The sequence below is a fragment of the Corylus avellana genome, chromosome ca1 (assembly GCF_901000735.1).
Source record: "Corylus avellana chromosome ca1, CavTom2PMs-1.0".
NCBI lineage: Eukaryota > Viridiplantae > Streptophyta > Magnoliopsida > Fagales > Betulaceae > Corylus > Corylus avellana.
Window position 1 is genome coordinate 30,925,942 of NC_081541.1, and position 20,821 is coordinate 30,946,762.

The window sequence follows — 20,821 nt, forward strand, 5'->3', positions numbered from 1 at the left end:
TTTCATTCTTCTACGCACTCTTTAGGGTCGACAAAGTCGACCCTAATACTTAACTATTAGGGTCGACTTTCAAAGTCAACCCTATTGATCTTTTATTTGATTTTTTTTTCTTTTTTTCTTTTTTTCCAGCTTTTTGCGTCCACTTATTGGTTAAGTATTAGGGTCGACTATTCTCGACACTAAAAGTTTTTTTTTTCGCCGCTTAAATTTTTCCCACCCCTTCAATAATTCCCACGTGTATATTAGGGTCGACTTATTAGCGTCCACTTTAAAGTGGACGCTCATAGCCAACCTTTCTTCCCATTATTAGCGTCCACTTTGATGTGGACTCTAATACGTAACTATTAGGGGCGACTTTCAAATGTCGCCCCTAATAGTTGAGTATTAGGGGCGACTTTTTATTCGCCCCTGATGAGTAACTTTCTTGTAGTGATAGACTGCTCAAGAGACGATAGAGAGAGAGAGAGAGAGAGAGAGTTGGTGGGGGTTGATACTTGTAGTGTCATTGTTCTTTAGTTTTTACTAAAGAGAGTTCTGTAGTTGTTTGTTTGTTATCCAAAAAAAAAAAGAGAGAGAGAGATGGAAGAAACACAAAGAGAGACAAAATGGTGCGAAGAAGAAGAACTGGCAGAAGCGAGTATTTGGAAATACGTCTTCAGATTCACAGAAATGGCGGTAGTGAAGTGTGCCATTGAGCTTAGGATAGCCGATGTTATTGAAAGCCATGGAAGTCCCATGACACTATCCGAGTTGTCATTAGCTCTAGCATGCACTTCATCTCCCCTTTACCGCATAATAAGGTTTCTAATGCACCGGGGAATATTCAAAGAGGAACTCACCGCCCATGGCTCCCCAGGTTATGCACAAACGACCCTGTCTCGCCGTTTGATGAGATATGGAGAGCACAGCTTGACTGCTTTCATTATGCAAAATAGTAGCCCAATGGTGATGTCATCATTGCACTTTCTCAATGCCCGTGTTCTAGCCAATGAGACTTCACCATTTGAGGTGGCTCATGCCAAAGATGCATGGAACTTTTTAGAAGCAAATCCTTCTCAGAGCCAACTCGTCAATTAAGCAATAGCTTCTGATGCCAAGGTGACCGTGGCTGCAATAATTCACGGTTGTCCAAAGGTATTTGATGGGCATGGCAGTCTGATGGATGTGGGCGGGGGCAATGGCTGTAGTGCACTCACAACAGTCCATTCCATGCATTCATTAGTTGTCTTTATTATCTTGTGAGGTCTTGAGTATCAAGCTTTGTGTTTCTGTCGGAATATGTATTATAATTTAGCTAGTGATTTTGTAATAACTTTGTGTATCTTATGAAAATATTGAGTTCATTTGCATTTAGATGTTTGTTACACATTTGATTTGATTGGTTGTTGTTCTATTTTCAGGTCTTATTTGTTTACCCTCCAGAAAAGCAGCTGCCTCTTAAATACAAAGATCTTATTTCATTTTGCTTCCCTGGAGGCTTGGAGGTTGGGTGTATGCTTTTTGGGTCAATTTTTGGAATGATCAGTTTGTGTATTTGAAAGTTAGGAGCTATATTTCTTATTGCTCATGACTTCTAGTTCAGCTGCTGTGGAATCATAAAATGTAACTTATGCTTGAAGTTTATTTAGTTACCATCTACTGGCACTAGAAAAATGCTCATTAAACCGAATACTAGGGAATACCAGTGTTCCCTGGTTCTGTGATCGATCGCACTTGGAGTGCGATCGATCGCAGTACCAGAGGGTTTTTAAGTAGGTTTTTTATATTTTGCGATCGATCGCACTCCAAGTGCGATCGATCGCAAAATGTCGAAAACCTACTGGTACTGCGATCGGTCGCACACGATTGTGCGATCGATCGCAGATTATTTTTTAAAAATTTTTTTAGGACCATTAGGGTCCACTTTGTGGACACTAATGGTTAACTATCAGCGTCCACTTTGGTTTGGACACTGATAGTTAATTTTTTTTTAAAAAAATTTTGGACCATTAAGGTCCACTTTGTGGACGCTAATGATTAACTATCAGCGTCCACTTTGGTTTGGACGCTGATAGTTAATTTTTTTTTTAATTTCTTTAGGACCTTTGTGGACCCTAATGGTTAACTATCAGGGTCCACTTTTAGTGGACGCGAATGGTTGATTATCAACCATAGTCTTTAGGGTCAAACCATTTCAACTTTTAGGGTCGATAAAGTGGACGCTAAAAGTGATCATTAGGGTCGACTTTAAGTGGACGCTGATAACGCATTTGATCATTAGGGTCGGACTATTAGCGTCGACACCTTTAAGGTCGAAAAGTCGACGCTGTTGTCAACAGTGTTCACTTTAGGACTTTTAGGGGCGACTTCAAAGACCTAAATTCTTGTGGTGGTGCTGACTATTGACACGGCCTGCGGGGGAGATTGTGGGGATGGGCGAAGGGGTGAAACAAGTCAGCATGTGCTGTTTTCAACTTTGAAAATAGTCTATGATTGAGGGTTGGTGACTTGGTGTGATGCGTTCAAATCCCAACAAGGCTGACCACCCCTGGGTTTTTATTAAGTTAAATTTCAAAAGAAAATATTCAATTTTTAAGGGAGACAAACTAAAATTCAGTGTGGTAAAATATTGGGATATTTACAGAACGGTTTGGTGATTTTAAAGGTCTTAAGGTTTAAGGAATGATTATAATTTGACTATTAATTATATGCAATATTGTGTATGCAAAAGAAATATGATATTGAACTATGGAAGGTACGTATACTTTAGGGACTAAAAGAGAGTTACAAGTACAAATTTACTGCATGTCCCTTTTTCTCCTCTCTCCCGTATTGCTTAGAAAAAAAAAAATATACAAATTTACTGACAACACTTACAAATTTTACATATTACCAAAGCCTTATTTTAACCTTTTGCCTTAAGCCGATTTTCATTGAACTATATAGCGTTGTTCAATTAAGTAATTCGAACCTCAATATGGACATGTACATTTTTTTTATTTCTTAAGCAAAAATTGGTAGGCTAGGAAGATGAATTGTACGTGACTATATTTGAGCGTAACTATAATAACATCTACCTGCTGGAGCCGCAAAAAAAGGACTTAAACTATGAGAACCATAAGCGCTCTCTCAAGTTCGATCCGACTGAATTATAGCCTAATTAATTCAGTCCCATCAGAGTATTAATAAAAATTTAAAACTATTAATACTAATTAAGCATATGTAAAAATTATTTATTAAAAGATTCGAACCTAATTTAAGTATTTCAAAATTCCTTTAAATTTGGTATGGACATGTAACTTGGAGTGGTGTTGGGGGGCTTGTGGGGATGGGCGAAGAGGTGAAACAAGCCAGCATGTGATGTTTTCAACTTTGAAAATAGTCTATGATTCACGTGTTTTTATAGCGAGGCACGTGTTTTACCTGATTGCAAGTGAACATGCTTGCACAGTTGCACAGCTCTACTTTCGAGGGTTCTGTAACTCCTCTACAATCTTGAAACAATTATATTGATCGACAAAGATGCATTTATTTTCTGACCAGTCTTTATTGGTGGACTGATGGAGTCCCACGTAGGACCCAACCTATTTCTGTCAATTTATCGTGAACTCCTATCATGGACTATCTTAAATTAAAGGAAATTAAAACAAAAATTATAGCAGTACAATCTTGAAAGAATTATTGTGCATGATGACAGCTTCATTTCTTATTGCGAAAACAATTCTCTTTCTCGTATATATATATAGATTGCTCAACCTCAAGTGTATAACCTCAGCCTTAAGCAATTAATAGATTGCTCAAGAGACGAGAGAGAGAGAGAGAGAGAGTTGGTGGGGGTTGATACTTGTAGTGTCATTGTTCTTTAGTTTTTACTAAAGAGAGTTCTGTAGTTGTTTGTTTGTTGATATAAAATTCAATCATTCATCCAAAAAAAAAAAAAAAAGAGAGAGAGAGACGGAAGAAACACAAAGAGAGACAAAATGGTGCAAAGAAGAAGAACTGGCAGAAGCGAGTATTTGGAAATACGTCTTCGGATTCACATAAATTGCGGTAGTGAAGTGTGCCATTGAGCTCGGGATAGCCGATGTTATTGAAAGCCATGGAAGTCCCATGACACTATCTGAGTTGTCATTAGCTCTAGCATGCACTTCATCTCCCCTTTACCGCATAATAAGGTTTCTAATGCACCGGAGAATATTCAAAGAGGAACTCACCGCCCATGGCTCCCCAGGTTATGCACAAACGACCCTGTCTCGCCGTTTGATGAGATATGGAGAGCACAGCTTGACTACTTTCATTATGCTAAATAGTAGCCCAATGGTGATGTCATCATTGCACTTTCTCAGTGCCCGTGTTCTAGCCAATTAGACTTCACCATTTGAGGTGGCTCATGGCAAAGATGCATGGAGCTTTTTAGAAGCAAATCCTTCTCAGAGCCAACTCGTCAATGAAGCAATGGCTTCTGATGCCAAGGTGACCGTGCCTGCAATAATTCACGGTTGTCCAAAGGTTTTTGATGGGCTTAGCAGTCTGGTGGATGTGGGCGGGGGCAATGGCTGTAGTGCACTCACAACAGTCCATTCCATGCATTCATTAGTTGTCTTTATTATATATATATATGTAGAAAGCAACGTCAGTCGAGGGCCAGTCTTTGGCTGAATTATCATAAACGTTAAATGGGAAAAGAAAAGAAGAAGAAGAAGAAGAAATAAAATTACAAGTGATACCGTGAAAGAATTATGTGATAGTGATAGCTTCGCTTCCTAATGCGCGGCAACTATTCATTCTTGTATATATATATGAAGCTCTGACCTGAAATGCAATGCTAAAAAGTTAAGAAAATCTAAGAGATGCAAAGAGAAAAGTTTATTGCTTAACTTTCACTGAGAGGTACACGGTGATATATATACAAAAGGTACACTGAAAAATAAGGAATGAAAACATACACTGATTTACAACAACAAAGAAGATATCAATTACAGCCCAATTGCCTTATGTGAAATATATTATGTTGATGTGTTTTCTTATAACCGTTGAGAGTTCTTTGCTATTTTTCATTACTGATGTGTTTCCTTGTAAATTTTGAGAATGCCTTGTTGTCTGCACATTAATAGTTTCCTTGTAAGGCAGAGATTGTTTCTTTAGTTGGTTGCCCATGCTTTCCTTAGCGGGTGTCAATGTTTCTCCACAGCTGTAAGATATATGAGTTGATTGCTTGACAGCTTGCATGGTTGATAGTGTTTCCTGAATTGGTGTCAACAGGTCTTCACAGTAGGATGTCATAGCTAGATGGTTCACAGCTTGCAAGGCATTTGCTGATGTGGAATTCATACTGCTAACATAAAATAGCTAGATTTCTCAAACTGACTAGAGATGGAAGAAAAACAAAGAGAAGCAACATGGCAGGAGGAAGAGGAACAAGCGGAAGTGGCTATCTGGAAATACGCATTCGGGTTCACAGAAATGGCGGTAGTGAAGTGTACTATTGAGCTTGGGATAGCCGATGCCATTGAAAGCCATGGAAGCCCGATGACATTATCCGAGTTGTCGTCAGCTCTAGCATGCGCTCCGTCCCCCCTCTACTGCATCATGAGGTTTCTAATGCACCGCGAAATATTCAAAGAGGAACTCACCACCGCCCATGGCTCCCCAGGTTATGCACAAACGGCTCTGTCACGCCGTCTGATGAGACATGGAGAACGTAGCGTGGCGGCTTTAATTTTACTAGAAAGTAGCCCAGTGATGCTAGCACCATGGCACAGTCTGAGCGCCCGTGTTCTAGCCAATGAGACTTCGCCATTTGATGCGGCTCATGGCGAAGATGTATGGAGCTATGCTGCAGAGAATCCCGCTCACAGCCAGCTTATCAATGAGGCAATGGCTTGTGATGCTAGGTTGGCGGTGCCTGCCATGATTCACGATTGCCCAGAAGTATTTGATGGGCTTGGCAGTTTGGTGGATGTGGGTGGGGGCAACGGAACCACTTTGCAAACGTTGGTGAAGGCATTCCCATGGCTTCGAGGCATCAACTTTGATCTTCCTCATGTTGTCTCGGTTGCGACAGAGTCCATCGAAGTTGAACATGTCGGGGGTGACATGTTTTTAAGTGTTCCAAAGGCTGATGCTGTTTTCCTAAAGGTAAATTAGTATATGATCATTTATGTGATAATTAGGAAGCCCAAAAGAAGAAGGCATGTTTGGGTAATGAATTAATTAATTTGGCTTGTGATCAATCGCAGTGGGTTCTCCATGATTGGGGAGACAAGGAATGCATCCAAATCCTTAAGAAATGCAGAGAAGCCATTCCAGAGGATAAAGGGAAGGTAATAATTGTTGAAGCAGTGATTGAAGAAGCAGAAACGGACAAGCTAACTGATGTGAGGCTGGCTCTAGACATGATCGTGATGGCCCATACTAATACTGGCAAAGAGAGGACCTTCAAGGAGTGGGGATTTGTTCTTGGCAAGGCTGGATTTTGTCGATACACAGTGAAACCCATTCGTGCTGTGCAATCTGTTATTGAGGCTTTTCCGTAATATATATAGTGCATGGATTTCTAGTCCTATATAATATAAGTTTGTAATTTTCTTTCTGTAACGTTGTACAAGACAGGTTGTTTGATGTAGCTTGCTTCGTTTTGAGTGCAATTTAAGATTATGGTTTCCTCTAGAAAGAAAAACCTCTCTTCTCTCTCCTGTCTCAAACGCAGCCGACTAAGCTTGAGGAGGAGGGACCTTCTGACCCCCTTCTCATGGTTTTTGTTCCCTTTCTTCATGAGTTTCTCCTTTCGTGAAACGACTCTTTATTCTCTAGAGTTTTCTAGAGATCTATCTAGACCCTTAAGAAACAGCAGCTGCAATGGATCTCCTGCTTCCTCTTTACCATGGATTGCCTCCTTCATCGCTTCACCAGCCGGATCTGTGTTGGCTTAAAGAATGGCTTTTTCAAAGTCAGATCTACTTCTTTCCATCAGTCCCAGCCAGACACGCGCCCATCCACCATCATCACCAGCGTTCCAGCTTTTTGGAGACCTCCTGTGTGGCTCCTTTTGACAGCCACGCATCGGGGCGTGGACCACACGCACTGGCGCGTGGGCCCCACGTGCCGTGCAGTGTCCGCCGAACCTCCCCTCCGTCGCAGCTGCTGTATTTTGAGTTTTTTCTGGTTATCTTGTGTAACCTTTTGTATTTTTCGACTTTGTCGCTTAGTTTTTATTCCGATCTGTTTGGTCTTCAGACTCTTTGTCTGTGGAGTGGATCTTTTTTCCTTTTCTTTTTGGTTTCCTTTTAGAAACCTTTTTTCTACAGTTACTTCTCATATAAATCTCCATGGCTTTTTAGGAAGCCTGTTTAGATGTTTGATTGGGGTATTCGTACTCCCAATTATAGTATCCATCACCAGTATGCGTCACGACAAAAGTTTTCTCTGGCTGCATTCGCATATTTTTTTTTCTGTTTATGATCTCATTCCTGTTTTTTGAGATCTGGCCAGTTGGGGTTTACAGTAAGCTTGTATTTGTTTTTCTTTTCCTGTTACCTCTATATTTTCTCTGTTGAATGAAGGAAAGTTTGTAGGAAAGCTCTCTTTGTTAATTTAATTCGTTTTTTGTTTTTTCAAAATATTTAACAAACAATCACTTTGAACAAGTCTTTCCTCTCAATTGGGTTGGTTAAGTTCTCAACTCAATTTATAAAAATGACACAAGCATATCCAATCTATAAATATGATATGAATTAGATGAAATTTTTTCAACCCAATTTAAAAGAAAACTCTTTCGTCACTTTTATAGATTGGGTAGAAAAATTTTTTCCATCCCAATTTAGATGAAAACGGTGTCCATTCACTTTTCAAAACACAACACAAAAAGCTTTTTAGAAAACGAAATACAATAGATCTATTGAGAAAAATTTTCACATCTTCTTATAGGAATATTTTGAGAAAACATGTGTTTATTTTTATAGGATAAATGATCACTTATTACTTCAAAAAACTATGATAAATAAAAGGGAAAAAAATGAAAAAGCACCACAAACTACCAGTCGTTTCTATTTTAGCCCACTAATGTTCAAAAAGTGATAAAGTAGCCCCCCAAACTACCAAACAGTTACATTTTGGCCACTCTGTTAGTCATCACCATCAAATAGGATGGAAAATTCAAAACTACGTCGTTTTGGTAAGGTTAAGTTACTAAAATGCCCTTTTGTGGGAAAAAAAAAAAATTAAACAAGCAATCAAAACGGCGCCGTTTTACTTGAAATTATGGTTTCCTTACCCTTACCAAAACGATGCCGTTTTGGTAAGCGTAAGAATTAAAACAAAATTCCCCCAATCCCACGCATACTCCCAAAAGAGTTTGGTTTCAATTGTACAGAACCAAGCATGTGATTTCAAGACCAGCTTCAATTGTGGCATTAATCGCTCCAACAGCAGGAGCATTCTTCTTCCTTGCCAACAAAACCAACCTTTCCCTCAACATCAGTACTGTCGTCATAGGAGTGTGTAGCGGGGCAATTACTAAGTTGTTTGGGACAAAAAATTTCTCCATAAATCACAATGTTGTGGTTGCAAATATCCCAATAGGATCCTTTGTTTTTGGCTACTTGGCGGCTCTTCTTTATCGCAAGGATGGAAATGGAGATGGCGAGTGCATGGGGATGGAATGCTACAGGAAGACCTTCATCATCTGGGTTGGGTAAGAGAACCCTAAAAAAATTGGAAGGTGTCGTGAGGGAGAAGGAGGTCTGGGTGTATGCGTGGGGTTGGGGGAATTTTGTTTTAATTCTTACCCTTACCAAAACGGCAAGGAAACCCTAATTTCAAGCAAAACGCGCCATTTTGATTGTTTGTTTTAAATTTTTTTTTAAAAATTTTTTTTATTTTATTTTTTTATAAAATGCCATTTTAGTAACCTAACCTTACCAAAACGACGTAGTTTTGAATTTTTATCCTATTTAATGGTAATGACCAACGGAGTGGCCAAAATGCAACTGTTTGGTAGTTTTGGGGACTACTTTTTCACTTTTTGAACATTAGGGGGCTAAAATGGAAACGGCTGGTTGTTTGGAGGGCTTTTTTATATTTTTTCCTAAATAAAAAAATAAAAAGGTGGTTCTATGGCAATTGGCAATTCCATGGCCACCTCCACGGAGGAGAGGGCAGCCATCCAACATAACATAAGAAGTCACAAGCATGAGCATCTCTTCATGTTAGAGGTGGTTGGATGGCCACTCCTTCGATTTAGAGATGGTTACACAACTATATATATATATATGGAGCTTGACTTCATTTTATATAGGAAAAACTTCACTTATAACAATTAAACTACTATGCGTTTTGAGAAGAAACACCCAAATTTTAAAAACTCTTAATTTTACCTTTGGACTTTTAATTTGATGCAATCTACCACTCCTTAAACCCTAGCATAAACAATTAAAAATACCAAATTACCCTTCAAATTTTCCGTTTTATTTTTAAATTTTAATTTGAAATTAATAGTAAATTTAGAATTTTATAAGAATCACTACAAAAAAATTGATGGCTTATGACGTGGCAAACAGTAACCAAATTTTGCCACGTCAGTAATTATTGACGTGCCAAAAGTGGCACGTCAACAAATTTTTTTTGACATACCAGAAGTGGCACGTCAATATTTATTGACGTGTTAAATTCAACACGTCAGGAAATTTAAATTCAATTTAATTTTTAAACATTTTATTTAAATAACTTAATATTTAAATATTTATTGACATCGTAAAATTAGACACGTCAAAATTTCTTGACGTGGCTTTTTGACACGTCAATATATCAGGTTTATATATATATATATTTCATCTAATTTTTGTTTTTTATTAGGAAGGATTTCTATTTTTTGCTCTATTTCTTTCTCTTTTTTTCACGCAAAAACACTTTTTATTTGCAAATAAAACAAAGAAACATGAAATGAAATTGTCGTTGCATGTACTAGATTTTCTTCTTCTTTCTTCCTTGTCTTCTTCTTCTTCTTTTCTTGTCAATCAATTGGTCCATTTTATAAAGCTGTTTTGGCTTAATTAAAAATAAATAAACCATTAACTCTCTTTAGAGCTGCTTGCCTATGTTTCAGAAAAATAAATGGAAAAAAAAGAGAGAATAAAATCTTATAAACAAATGCCGTGTTTTTTAATTATCATACTCCATCATAGTCTCCCCAAATTAATAAATTTAAATAGAGATCGAATTTTGTATCCAATAACGCCCTTGGTCAAAAGGCGTGTTATACATATAATGACAATAATAAAAAAAACAAATTGTCCTAAACTTTCCCACCCTTATGGAGAATAAATCAAGAGAAAAGCTATACATACTTCTAATTATTCACTGTTTGACGTAACAATGAAAATTTTCATTTATTATTTTATCTAATAGTAATTTTCATTGCCATATCAAGAAGTGAGCAGTACTTGAAATGGAACACTTGATAGTATATGGAGTACCCCTCATAAATCAATGCCACCAAAGACCTATGGCTACAACATCTCAAGAAAAGTTCATGGGCTTCTTCAAGAGAAAAAGTGGAATTCATCTTCAATGGGCGAATTATTCAAAGTTGAAATGTAGGAACTTCATATGCATGTAAAGCCATTTGTAGCTTGGTAAATTAATCGAGACAACAAATTTCTATAAGAATCTTTTTTTCTTTTTTCCTTCAAATAATCAATTAATGCATCTCGCAACCTCATACTTGACTTCTAAATATATTTTTTGAGATTTGTCCTTGTCTCTTAATTCCTGCTTCCTCCCTTCAAAACATAATTAAAGATTAAGATTAATCACCTTGTAGCTTACTTATAAAAATTAAAAAAAAAATTAAAAAAAAAAAAGAAAAAAAAGAATTGGCATTGAGAATTCTATTAAATCACAACTTATTTCAAAAGCTTAAACCGATAAGAAATGATTGACTTAATTATTTAAATTACCTTCTATCATATACTCACAAAAGCTTAAAACTATCAATGACTGTTGCTCAAGTGAAAGCACAGTTTACCATTGTTCTAAGATTCAGGAAGGACACAATGGACTTGAAGAAGGGGGCCGGGGTTGAGAAGAGTACCTACATCAGCTAATGTGGCTCACAACATCTGCTCACTAAATGCCCTCTACCATATATCTCGTTTTATACTTAGGTAGGGCATGATGTAGTGATTTATAACAACATATGTTTCATGTTTCCCAATGGGACGATATTATAATAGTGCAGGTTTTAGAGAAGAGAAAGAACTCGATGATTGTCATTAGAGATTATTTTTCTCAGGTCAGATGACTTCTTAGGAAGTTTGATTCAGGGGAGTCAAAAGTGGATAATACTATGTTATTGGGGTGGAGTGTTACATTAGAGACATCTAGCGTAGACAAAAGGGGCACCTGTATTTTAAATTTAAAGAAAAAAATTAACCATACCTTCTGTTTCAATGGGTTTCCCAAAGAAATAATAAAACCGACCAAGAAATTTTGGTAGAATTTCGGGAAGATGTACATCTTGGTTGGCCACCTCACCATTCGCATCAGTCCTATAATACAAGATCATTCTAATATTAAAAGAGAGAACAGGCAAGGCAAATGCAAGCAAACAAATTAAGTTTGAGACTTAACATTAATAAAAATAAAAATAAAGATATAATGGAAGCCAATAAACACAAGACTAACAAGAGGACTTAATTAAGAAGCATTGATATTATTTGGCAAATTCCTGACATGCCAAATAACGTAAGTCAGAAAGTTCTGACGTGCCACATGTGGCACCTCAGAAATTCTTGACGTGCCTCATGTGGCACGTCAGGAATTTGCCTTGGGAAGGCCAGCGCCTGTTGGCCGTCCCATCGAGCGGCCATGCCATCACTCTTCTTCTTTTTTTCTTTTTTCCCTCTCTCCCTCCCCACTTTTTCTTCTCTCCCGCCCAGGCCAGCCCCTCTCCCTCCCCCATTTTTTCTTTCTTTTCTTCTCCTCCCTCGATTAGCTTTGATCCGACCAGTGTATAGCTAGCTTCCTCTCCCTCACTCTTCCTCATCTCCTGATCTCTCTCTCTCAGCTCTATCTCTCAACTTGGAACAGTAGCTAGCACACTCTCTCTCAAGCTCACTATCATCTCCGGCAGGCCAGCTCAAGTACGTCGTCGTCGCCGTTGCTGTCTCTAGCAGTTCTCCAACCTCAGCTTCTCCGGCAATATCCTATCTCCAGCAGGTATATATATATATTGTTTTGTTTTATATTTATGTTTTATTTTGTCATGAATCCGCATGATGTTTCGTTAATGCACTGGATTGAGTATTTGTGAGCATTTAATTGAGGTATTTGTTTTATTTTTTTTGTATATCTATTACTTATTGTACGTTGTATATGCACATGCATGCAAAATGATGTTTCTCATGCTAGGTTCTTGTTTCAAAATATAATAGTTTTTTAAATGTGGTTTTTTTTTTTTCTTTTTTGTGTGTGTGTGTGTTTACCTGAAAAAGTTGGCTTATTAGTAAGGAATTTCTAGAACATTATGTCAATTTTAATCATTCATTTCAATCATTTGACCTTCTAATAATCACATGTAGTGGTGAATTATAGAGACTTAATTTAAGACTTTGTTTAATTAATATTCAAATATAAAAAGTCTTAATATTGAAAGGAATGATTAATATTCAAACATCATAAACATACATCGATCCCTTATTTGTAAGTTATAAATTCACACAACGAGAGGATTCAATCCGAACTCCATGGATTTAATGGGAAAAGTAGTTGACGAAAGTGCAAACTTTGTCAAACTTAGAGAGAATCCAAATGAATAAGTAAAAAGCCATGACTTTGTTTTTTAGACTATTTTTTTCATTTACACTTTTGTTTTGAGTTTTTAAAACAAATTTAATCATAATTAAACACATAACCTAAAACACAAAATATATTCAAAACAATTTTTACTTAATTCTATCCCACATAAAATATTTTTTCAAACAAAAAAAACCATCCAAAAAGGATTAAACTTTTGGTTTGAGGAACTCAGATTTTTCTAGTTGAAAGATAACGCATTAAAATTAATATTACCTAAAAACAAATTGAAATTTTCTTAAAATTCTGATTAATATGAAAGAAATTAATCTAATGTGTCAATAACCCAAGAAACATCCCAACAAAAAAGAAAAGTTATACTCCAAAAAAAAAAAACTCCATTTATTAGATGTTTAGTTCTTGATTTTCCTCTTTTCAACTACTTTCTTGATTAATGTCTTTTTATTTAAAAGAATAACAAAAAATATTAAGAAACCATTTAAAATATTTGCAAAACACTCAAAATTATTTTAACCTTTATATATATCATACAAAAAAATAAAAATAAAAATAAAAACAAAAAAAAAAAAAACCAAACAAAAAATCCAATATATTCTATACTGCAAATGACATAATAATAATACAAGCTGACAACAATAATCCAAATTCAATGCAAAAAGAAACAAGGAAAGATTGTTTACAAAGAAATGATCATATTGATGCAAGTAATTATTGAATTAGTAGATATGTCATGATATTATGGATTTTAAAGCTGCTATATTATTCTATATTCAGAAGTTGTAACCCATGTCATCACCTACTAAGGCCAAAGAGTGACATTTAACCTAGATTTATTGTATTTAGGGTCCCCATAACAAACCTAGCTAGGTAGATATTATAGAAAAACCTTATAAAATAACATAGCTAGAATTATTTTGTATAGGGTCTCCACCAAACAAAATGTTTAAACTTGATCGAGTATTTTTTTTTTTTTCTTTTTTTTGGCTCTTTTCAAGATTAATTATATGCCAGATAAGTGTTAAAATACACACTTTGGTACTATCCCCTTTATATAACAAATTCATCCATGAATACTAGATATATTTGTTAATTAAATAACCAACCTAGTTTTGTTTTATTTTAGGTCCCTATATAACAAATGCATATATATATATATATATATATATATACAACACACGCATGAATATTTCCTTTTATATTTGTTACACTAACGAGAGTTACATTTTCACATAAAATATTGAAGGTTTATATATATATATATATATATATATATATATATATATATATATGTGTGTGTGTGTGTGTGTGTGTGTGTGTGCGCTTTAAATTAGGTTTATATTGTCTAAGTCTTACATATTTATTCCTAATTTATATACGTAGAGAAAAATGGACAAGAGTTGGATGATAAAGTCTAGGGGTAAAAGGGAATATAAAGACGGGTGTAGATTGTTCGTGGAGTTTGTAGTTAGTAACTGTAGAACCCCTGATGGATTCATCTATTGCCCTTGTAAGATTTGTCAAAATAACCGGCACCACCCGCCAGGTTTCATATTCGACCACTTGACAGGGGGAATAGGAATGATGCCGGAATACACACTTTGGTACTATCACGGTGAAAAGCCTGTACAGGGTCTAATTCAAATCGCCCGGCCTCAAATGCGGGTACAAGCGCAAATCAGGGTGGAGACTTGCACGCAATGTTGCGTGATTTATTCGGCATGCACGAAGTAGTCAGGGAAGACAATTGTGAGCCTCAGGTTGTGGTGCAAAAGGGTGAAGAAATTGTGAACCAAGAACCGCTAAAGGTAACGCACTAAATTATTACGACCTTCTTAAAAAGGCAGAGAAACAACTTCATACTGGGACCAAACATAGCAAACTAAGTGCGACTGTACACCTGTACAACTTGAAGTGCATTGGGGGACTTAGTAATGTGATATTTTCATATTTCCTAGAGTTCATCAATCAGTTGCTGCCTAAGAATGATGAAACTCTGCCAGTTAATACATATGAGGCGAAAAAGTTTTTATGGGACATGAGACTCAGGTATGAGAAGATTTCGGTGTGTCATAATGACTGTATGTTATTCTGGAAGGGCAATAAGGAGTTGAATTCATGTACCGTTTGTGAAAAATCTAAATGGATAGATGCAATCAATTTAGATGAGGATGGTCAACCCATATTGTCAGGCAAGAAAGGTTCGATGAAGGAGTTGCGCTGGTTTCCACATATACCACGACTATAAAAGCTGTTTATGTCAGAGTATACTGCACCTTTTATGAGGTGGCATGCAGAAGGCCGTACTAAGGATTGTGTATTTTAAGGCATTCGGCCGAAGGTGAAGCATAGAAGTCATTCGACAATTTACATCCAGAGTTTTCAGTGCACAGCAGGAACGTAAGGCTCGGACTAATCTCGGATGGATTTAATCCATTTAGGAACATGAGCACATCTCACAGCATTTGGCCTGTAATGCTTATGCCATACAACTTGCTTCCTTGGATATGCATGAAACAAACGTCTTTCATACTATCCTTAATTATCCCGGGCCCAAGTTCACCTGGAATGGATATAGATGTCTGCCTTCAACCCTTAATTGAGGAGTTACATGAACTATAAAATGTAAGGGTACGCACATATGACGTCTCAAAGAAAAATAATTTTGTTATACGAGCGCAGTTGATATGAACAACTAATGACTTCCTAGCATATGCAAATTTGTCTGGATGGTTTACCAGGGGTGAGAAGGCATGCACTCAACAAGGTCGAAATGGTTAAAACACGGCCATAAATGGTGTTTTATGAGCCACAGGCAATATTTGCCCATGGATCATCCATGGAGGCGGAACAAAAGAACATTTAACAACAACGTAGAACTAGAATGTGCTCCTGATGTCCCAAGTGGAAATGAAATCATGAGCCAATTAGAAGGGATGGTGTTTGGGGATGAGAACGCGGGTCAGGCAAGGCCGAATGATAAAGAAAAATGAAAGATGCGGAAGACGAATACTTCTAATGTAGTGTGGAAGAAGAAAAGTATTTTCTTTAGGTTGCCATATTGGAAAGATAATTTATTGCGGCACAACCTTGATGTAATGCACATAGAGAAAAAACATGATGGACAACATACTTGATACAATATTGGACATTCTAGGAAAAACAAAGGACAACCTTGCCGCCCACTTAGATTTGCAAGAAACGGGTTTGAGACATACACTTCATCCCTACACTGGCGAGGATGGTAAGACCTATATGCGACAAGCTACCCACACGATGTCCAAGGATGGTAAAAACACATTTTTTGAAAGTGCTACGAAATGTAAGGGTGCCCGACGGATATGCCTCGAACATTTTCCGTTGTGTACGACTTTAGGACCGTACGATATCGGGGTTAAAGAGTCATGACAGTCACATACTGATGCAGCAGCTTCTACCTATTGCATTGCGTGGATCACTTCTAGGCAACGTGGTTAGACCTCTTGTTGAGATGTCAGCATTCTTCAGGGGCCTATGTTCAACAACATTAACACAAGAGGATATTAACCGACTACAGGGTGACGTTTGTATCACGTTGTGCAAGATGAAACAGGTTTTTTCCCCCAGCTTTTTTACTAGCATGGTTCATGTTGTTGTGCATCTTGTCCGTGAATGCCGACTCGGTGGGCCGATATAGTATAGGTGGATGTATCCAGCAGAGAAGTAAAATTTGTTTACAGATATTCCTAATTTTTATTTTTCACTCCAATACAAGACAAGTACTAGCTAAACTGATTGATTGTATTGGTTCATATTTAGGAGCCTTGGAGTGTTCAAATCTAATGTGCACAACAAAGTGGCTCCTGAGGGTTGCATTGCGGAGGGCTATATAGCAATTGAGTTGGAGACATTCTATTTGAGATATTTAGATAACGCACCAACCTTTCATAATAGGATACAAAGAAATTTGGATGGTTCAAAGGGACATGGAACACGAGTCCGAATCAACCGAATCACAATGACACAAATTCACCAGTATATTATGTTCAACTCGGACGAGTTCCTTCAATTGTGGACGTAAGTCGAGGTCCTTCATTAGTATATTGTATATTTAAGGAACTTGTACCATTAGTTTTGAATTATAATGAACCTAATTTCGAATTGTAGGATGCACATGGATACGCTTAGGCGATCATCCAATAGGGGGCGAACAACAGAGGACCAGTTGAAAACCTAACACTATGAGCTGTCCTGCGAGTGGTACCGTGACTACGTAAGAATAATGTAATGTTTAACATAAGAATTGTCGGAGTATATTTGTGTGCTGTTTTTCAAATCAACTAAAGCAACTAACCTTGTGTTTTCATTGTACGTAATATATTCACAGGTCGATTGATTGGACGATCAATCCAGGAAGGAACTTGGTGACAAATTGGTAATGCATTATAGAGGGCGGAGGGAGTCAGTAGTCAGATACAATAGATATGTAGTTAACGGCAAGTTGTTTCGCACTATTGCATATGATGCCGGAAAAAGAAATCAAAAGAGTAGAGTGTGTGTACCAACTTTTGATGGCAAAACGTATTACAAGAAGTTAACGAAGTACTTGAGATTGAGTACTACGAGGGATAAGAGGTACAAAGTGGATGGGTATGGCATAATACTTGTCAACTTCAAAAACCTTATCCACACGGGAGAGCTGATTACTAATGAGCCGTATGTGCTAACTTCACAAGTTGACCAGGTATTTTACGTACAAGATCATAGGGACCCAAATTGGGCTTGCACTGTAAGGACTAAACCTAGAAACATATATGACGTTGATCAGGGTGAAGGGCCTCAGAATGCATGTGCCAACTACCCCGAGTGTGAGCCGCTCCTATTAACCAGAAATATTAATCACGATCCGCATGATCATATCAAATACGTCAGACTTAATTAACCTGTGCATTGAGTAAAATCGGGTATATATCTTATTTTTAATATGTGAGTCATGCATACATAAGGTAGTGAATATTTCATACATTGTATACATAATTAATTGGGTGCGTGCTATTTTTCGTAGGCTACCATGAGCGGTAGGGGGAAGACAAGAGCACAGAGGGACTCGTCTTTAGTGTGGCTGTCTATGTCGCATGGGTCTCCATCATACGACCTTGATGGCAGCGAGCAACAAGACATTGCTCAGCATATGGGCTGCAGGATGGGTATTGACCAGTATTTCTAGGTGATATGGAAGAGAAGATCCTTCTCCATAATCCATACGATCGGGCAGGCATGGCCTAGATGGGGTATTAGCCTGATTCGTATCAGTACAGCAAGTTAGGACAGAGTTCTCAGGGCCATGTGGAGCGACTAAACAGCCAGCATAGCGCAAGTACAGACGAAAGTTTTTTTGAAAAATTGAAAGTTTTGAAAGTTTCTAACTATATTGGTACGATATCAATTATATTTAACTACAACTACAACTTCATAAAGTTCTAAACATTCGAAAAAAATACAAAGCAGGTGCCGAGGACAGTGAGATAGAGGCTCAGGAAGACATCACTAGTGGGATAGGTGCCACGGATGACCCGCAGCCCACCGACCCTGCTCCCCCCAACCGGTTAGGCCCTCAACAGGTCCGGACGATAAGTAAGTGTATTTGCTCAAATGTCATGCATATAAGTCTTAATTACTTGTAGTTAGTATTCAATTCTAAAAAACATACATCGGTAATTTTTAATCTGTTAGGTACCGATCTAGATAGAAATACCGTTATTGAGGTGGTCTCCATTCGTGACTCGCACAGGTTGCTAGGGGTCCTCGTAGGCAAAATGATCATACTTGAGTTCAATGCTTCATGGCAGCCCGTCGGCTTTAAGGTCGCGAGGTTTAAACGAATGGCCGGACATGTCATTAGGAGCGGCAATTATGTCCGAATACCGGACGACTGGACGAAGGTACCGTTGCGTACCAAGGAAGATATATGGGACGCCTTGATGGTATGTGTATTTTATTATGTCAAACAATCCTAATGTATGTATATATGTGTGTTTATATATATATATATATTTTAGGTTTTTTTAATTTATCAATTTTGAACTTGTACAGGTATATTTTTTGTCCCGCCCAAGTGCAACTTGGAAGCATAAAGAAGGACGCATTCAGAGATATGGGCTCCAAGCTGAGGGCTTGGAGGCACGAGCTAAAAAAATATTTTCCCATTATGACGGATGATATTCCTGCCACCATACAGGCGAGAATGGGGCAAGATAGGATCTCGGAGTACAATGCCGTCGACTTGGAGATATTGTTGGAGAGATGGTGTAGCAAGAAGAACAAGAAGAACAAGGTAAGTCATGAGTTATACTAAAATTTTGTTTAGTGTCAGTAATTGTAATTGTGTTAGTATTAACATATTAAGAATGTTAATTGTGCAGGATTATGCGGTGTATATGAAGAGCTTGCGAGCATTGAATAATACACCCCATTGCACCGGGTCTAAGAGCTACGCGAGGGTGAGACATGAGGAGGTCAGTGTGTAATTTACTCTATACTTATAGATGTAAACATTTTATCTATAAATATATTTAAACATATCTATATGTTCTATTTTTTCGTCATACCATACATCTGGGCACTCCTATTTGTGCACAGAATTACATCTGCACCCACAAGAAAAAGGATGGCGCATATCCGAATGACATAGTGAAGGACAGATGTGAATGCTATTCACCTTTTATATGTTTTGCTTATATTTGTGATTAACTATTGTATGACACACTGACTCAATAATTAATGTAACATACAGGAGATGATGGAGGAGCTTATACCTACTGACCTTGCAGCATCGTTTAGCGTGACAGAGGGGACGATCAGGTGGGCACCGAACGACGCGTACACCTAGGCGCTTGGAAAGAAGCCTGAGTACGCTAGTAGGGTTCGGTAGGCTGGACCGAATATTCTGCCTGTGTAGGGCTACATACACTCATACTATAGACTGTCATAGGCACGGTCACAAAACACCGGGCACTTCACGATGTCATAAGAAACACTTAACAAAGCGCTTGAAGCGGAAAGGGCAAAGCACAAGGAAGAGGTAGATGCATTGTTGGCCGAGAACAATGCGCGGGTAGCTCAGGAAGTGGTAGAGCAGATGGTGGCGAACAATGCGCGGTTGGCTCAACAGGAGGCTGAAATGATGGCAATGTTTGACACCCGTTTTCGCCAGCTCGAGGAAATGATGCGGTCGAGCTCTGAGCCAAACAGAGCTTCCGCACCCTTTGAGATTATCCAATCGTCGGTCGATAGTGGATCAGGTAATGACATTTTTTAATGGTCAATATGGTTTTAGAACTGTCCCTATATATATGTACACCGCTAAATTTAGAGTTTAAATATGTTGTAGTCATTCTCATTAATGATGTTGTAAATCTTGTTGAATTTGGTTTATATATCATAGTTGGTTTGGTGGTAGATGTGGGTTAGAGCTTTGCATTTGAAGTGTTTGGTATTATGAGATAGATCACTATGGTCCTTGTAGAATATTGTTTGGTGCATTTGGTTTGATCACGAAAATATGTTGGGAGTGTAGATATAAATTTGAATTTGTTGAGTGTGATGTCCTTTGTTTACATAGTGAAGTTGCTCAATGATTGTTTGTTTTATCATTTGCAGCTAGTGGATTTCATTTGTTTGGTGAATATTGTTTGGTGATTGTTTGTTTTATGATTTGCAGGTAGTGGATATCATGGAGAGGATGCTACCAATGATCAGCATTGAACGTCTGGTTGGCCATTCGCACTTGTTGTACATAAGCTATTTTGTTGACGTAATTGTATTTGTGATAGTTTTCTTGATGTACGTAGTTAGATATATTTCATCTAACAGAGATAGTTTTATTGGTGTATATTATGTTATTTGTCGTTGGTGTATAGTCTTTGTGCTTGGCCATTCGCACTTGGTATATATGTCATTATTTGTGTCTTGAAGCTAGTTTTGGTTGATAGTCTGTGATCAATGTTAATGGATATGAATTATGTTATTTGCATGGATCGATGGATGAATTGTA

The 20,821-nt window shown here is 37.6% G+C and overlaps 1 protein-coding gene and 1 pseudogene across 1 annotated transcript; both read left to right on the forward strand.

Annotated features, from left to right (window-relative positions):
* Window positions 1–669: 669 nt before the first annotated feature.
* LOC132169799 (acetylserotonin O-methyltransferase-like) lies at window positions 670–5,264 on the forward strand (annotated as a pseudogene).
* An 88-nt stretch (window positions 5,265–5,352) lies between these two features.
* Window positions 5,353–6,611, forward strand: LOC132167784 (acetylserotonin O-methyltransferase-like). The gene is made up of 2 exons (XM_059578809.1): window positions 5,353–6,117; window positions 6,219–6,611. The coding sequence occupies exons 1-2, from the start codon at window positions 5,353–5,355 to the stop codon at window positions 6,513–6,515; spliced, it is 1,062 nt and encodes a 353-aa protein (XP_059434792.1). The 3' UTR covers window positions 6,516–6,611.
* Window positions 6,612–20,821: the final 14,210 nt, after the last annotated feature.

Bases quoted from the DNA above. Each gene is read 5' to 3' on its own strand.
- LOC132167784 (XM_059578809.1), top strand. From the start codon at position 5,353: ATGGAAGAAAAACAAAGAGAAGCAACATGGCAGGAGGAAGAGGAACAA. The intron at 6,118-6,218 runs GTAAATTAGTAT...GATCAATCGCAG, and splicing joins CTGATGCTGTTTTCCTAAAG to TGGGTTCTCCATGATTGGGG.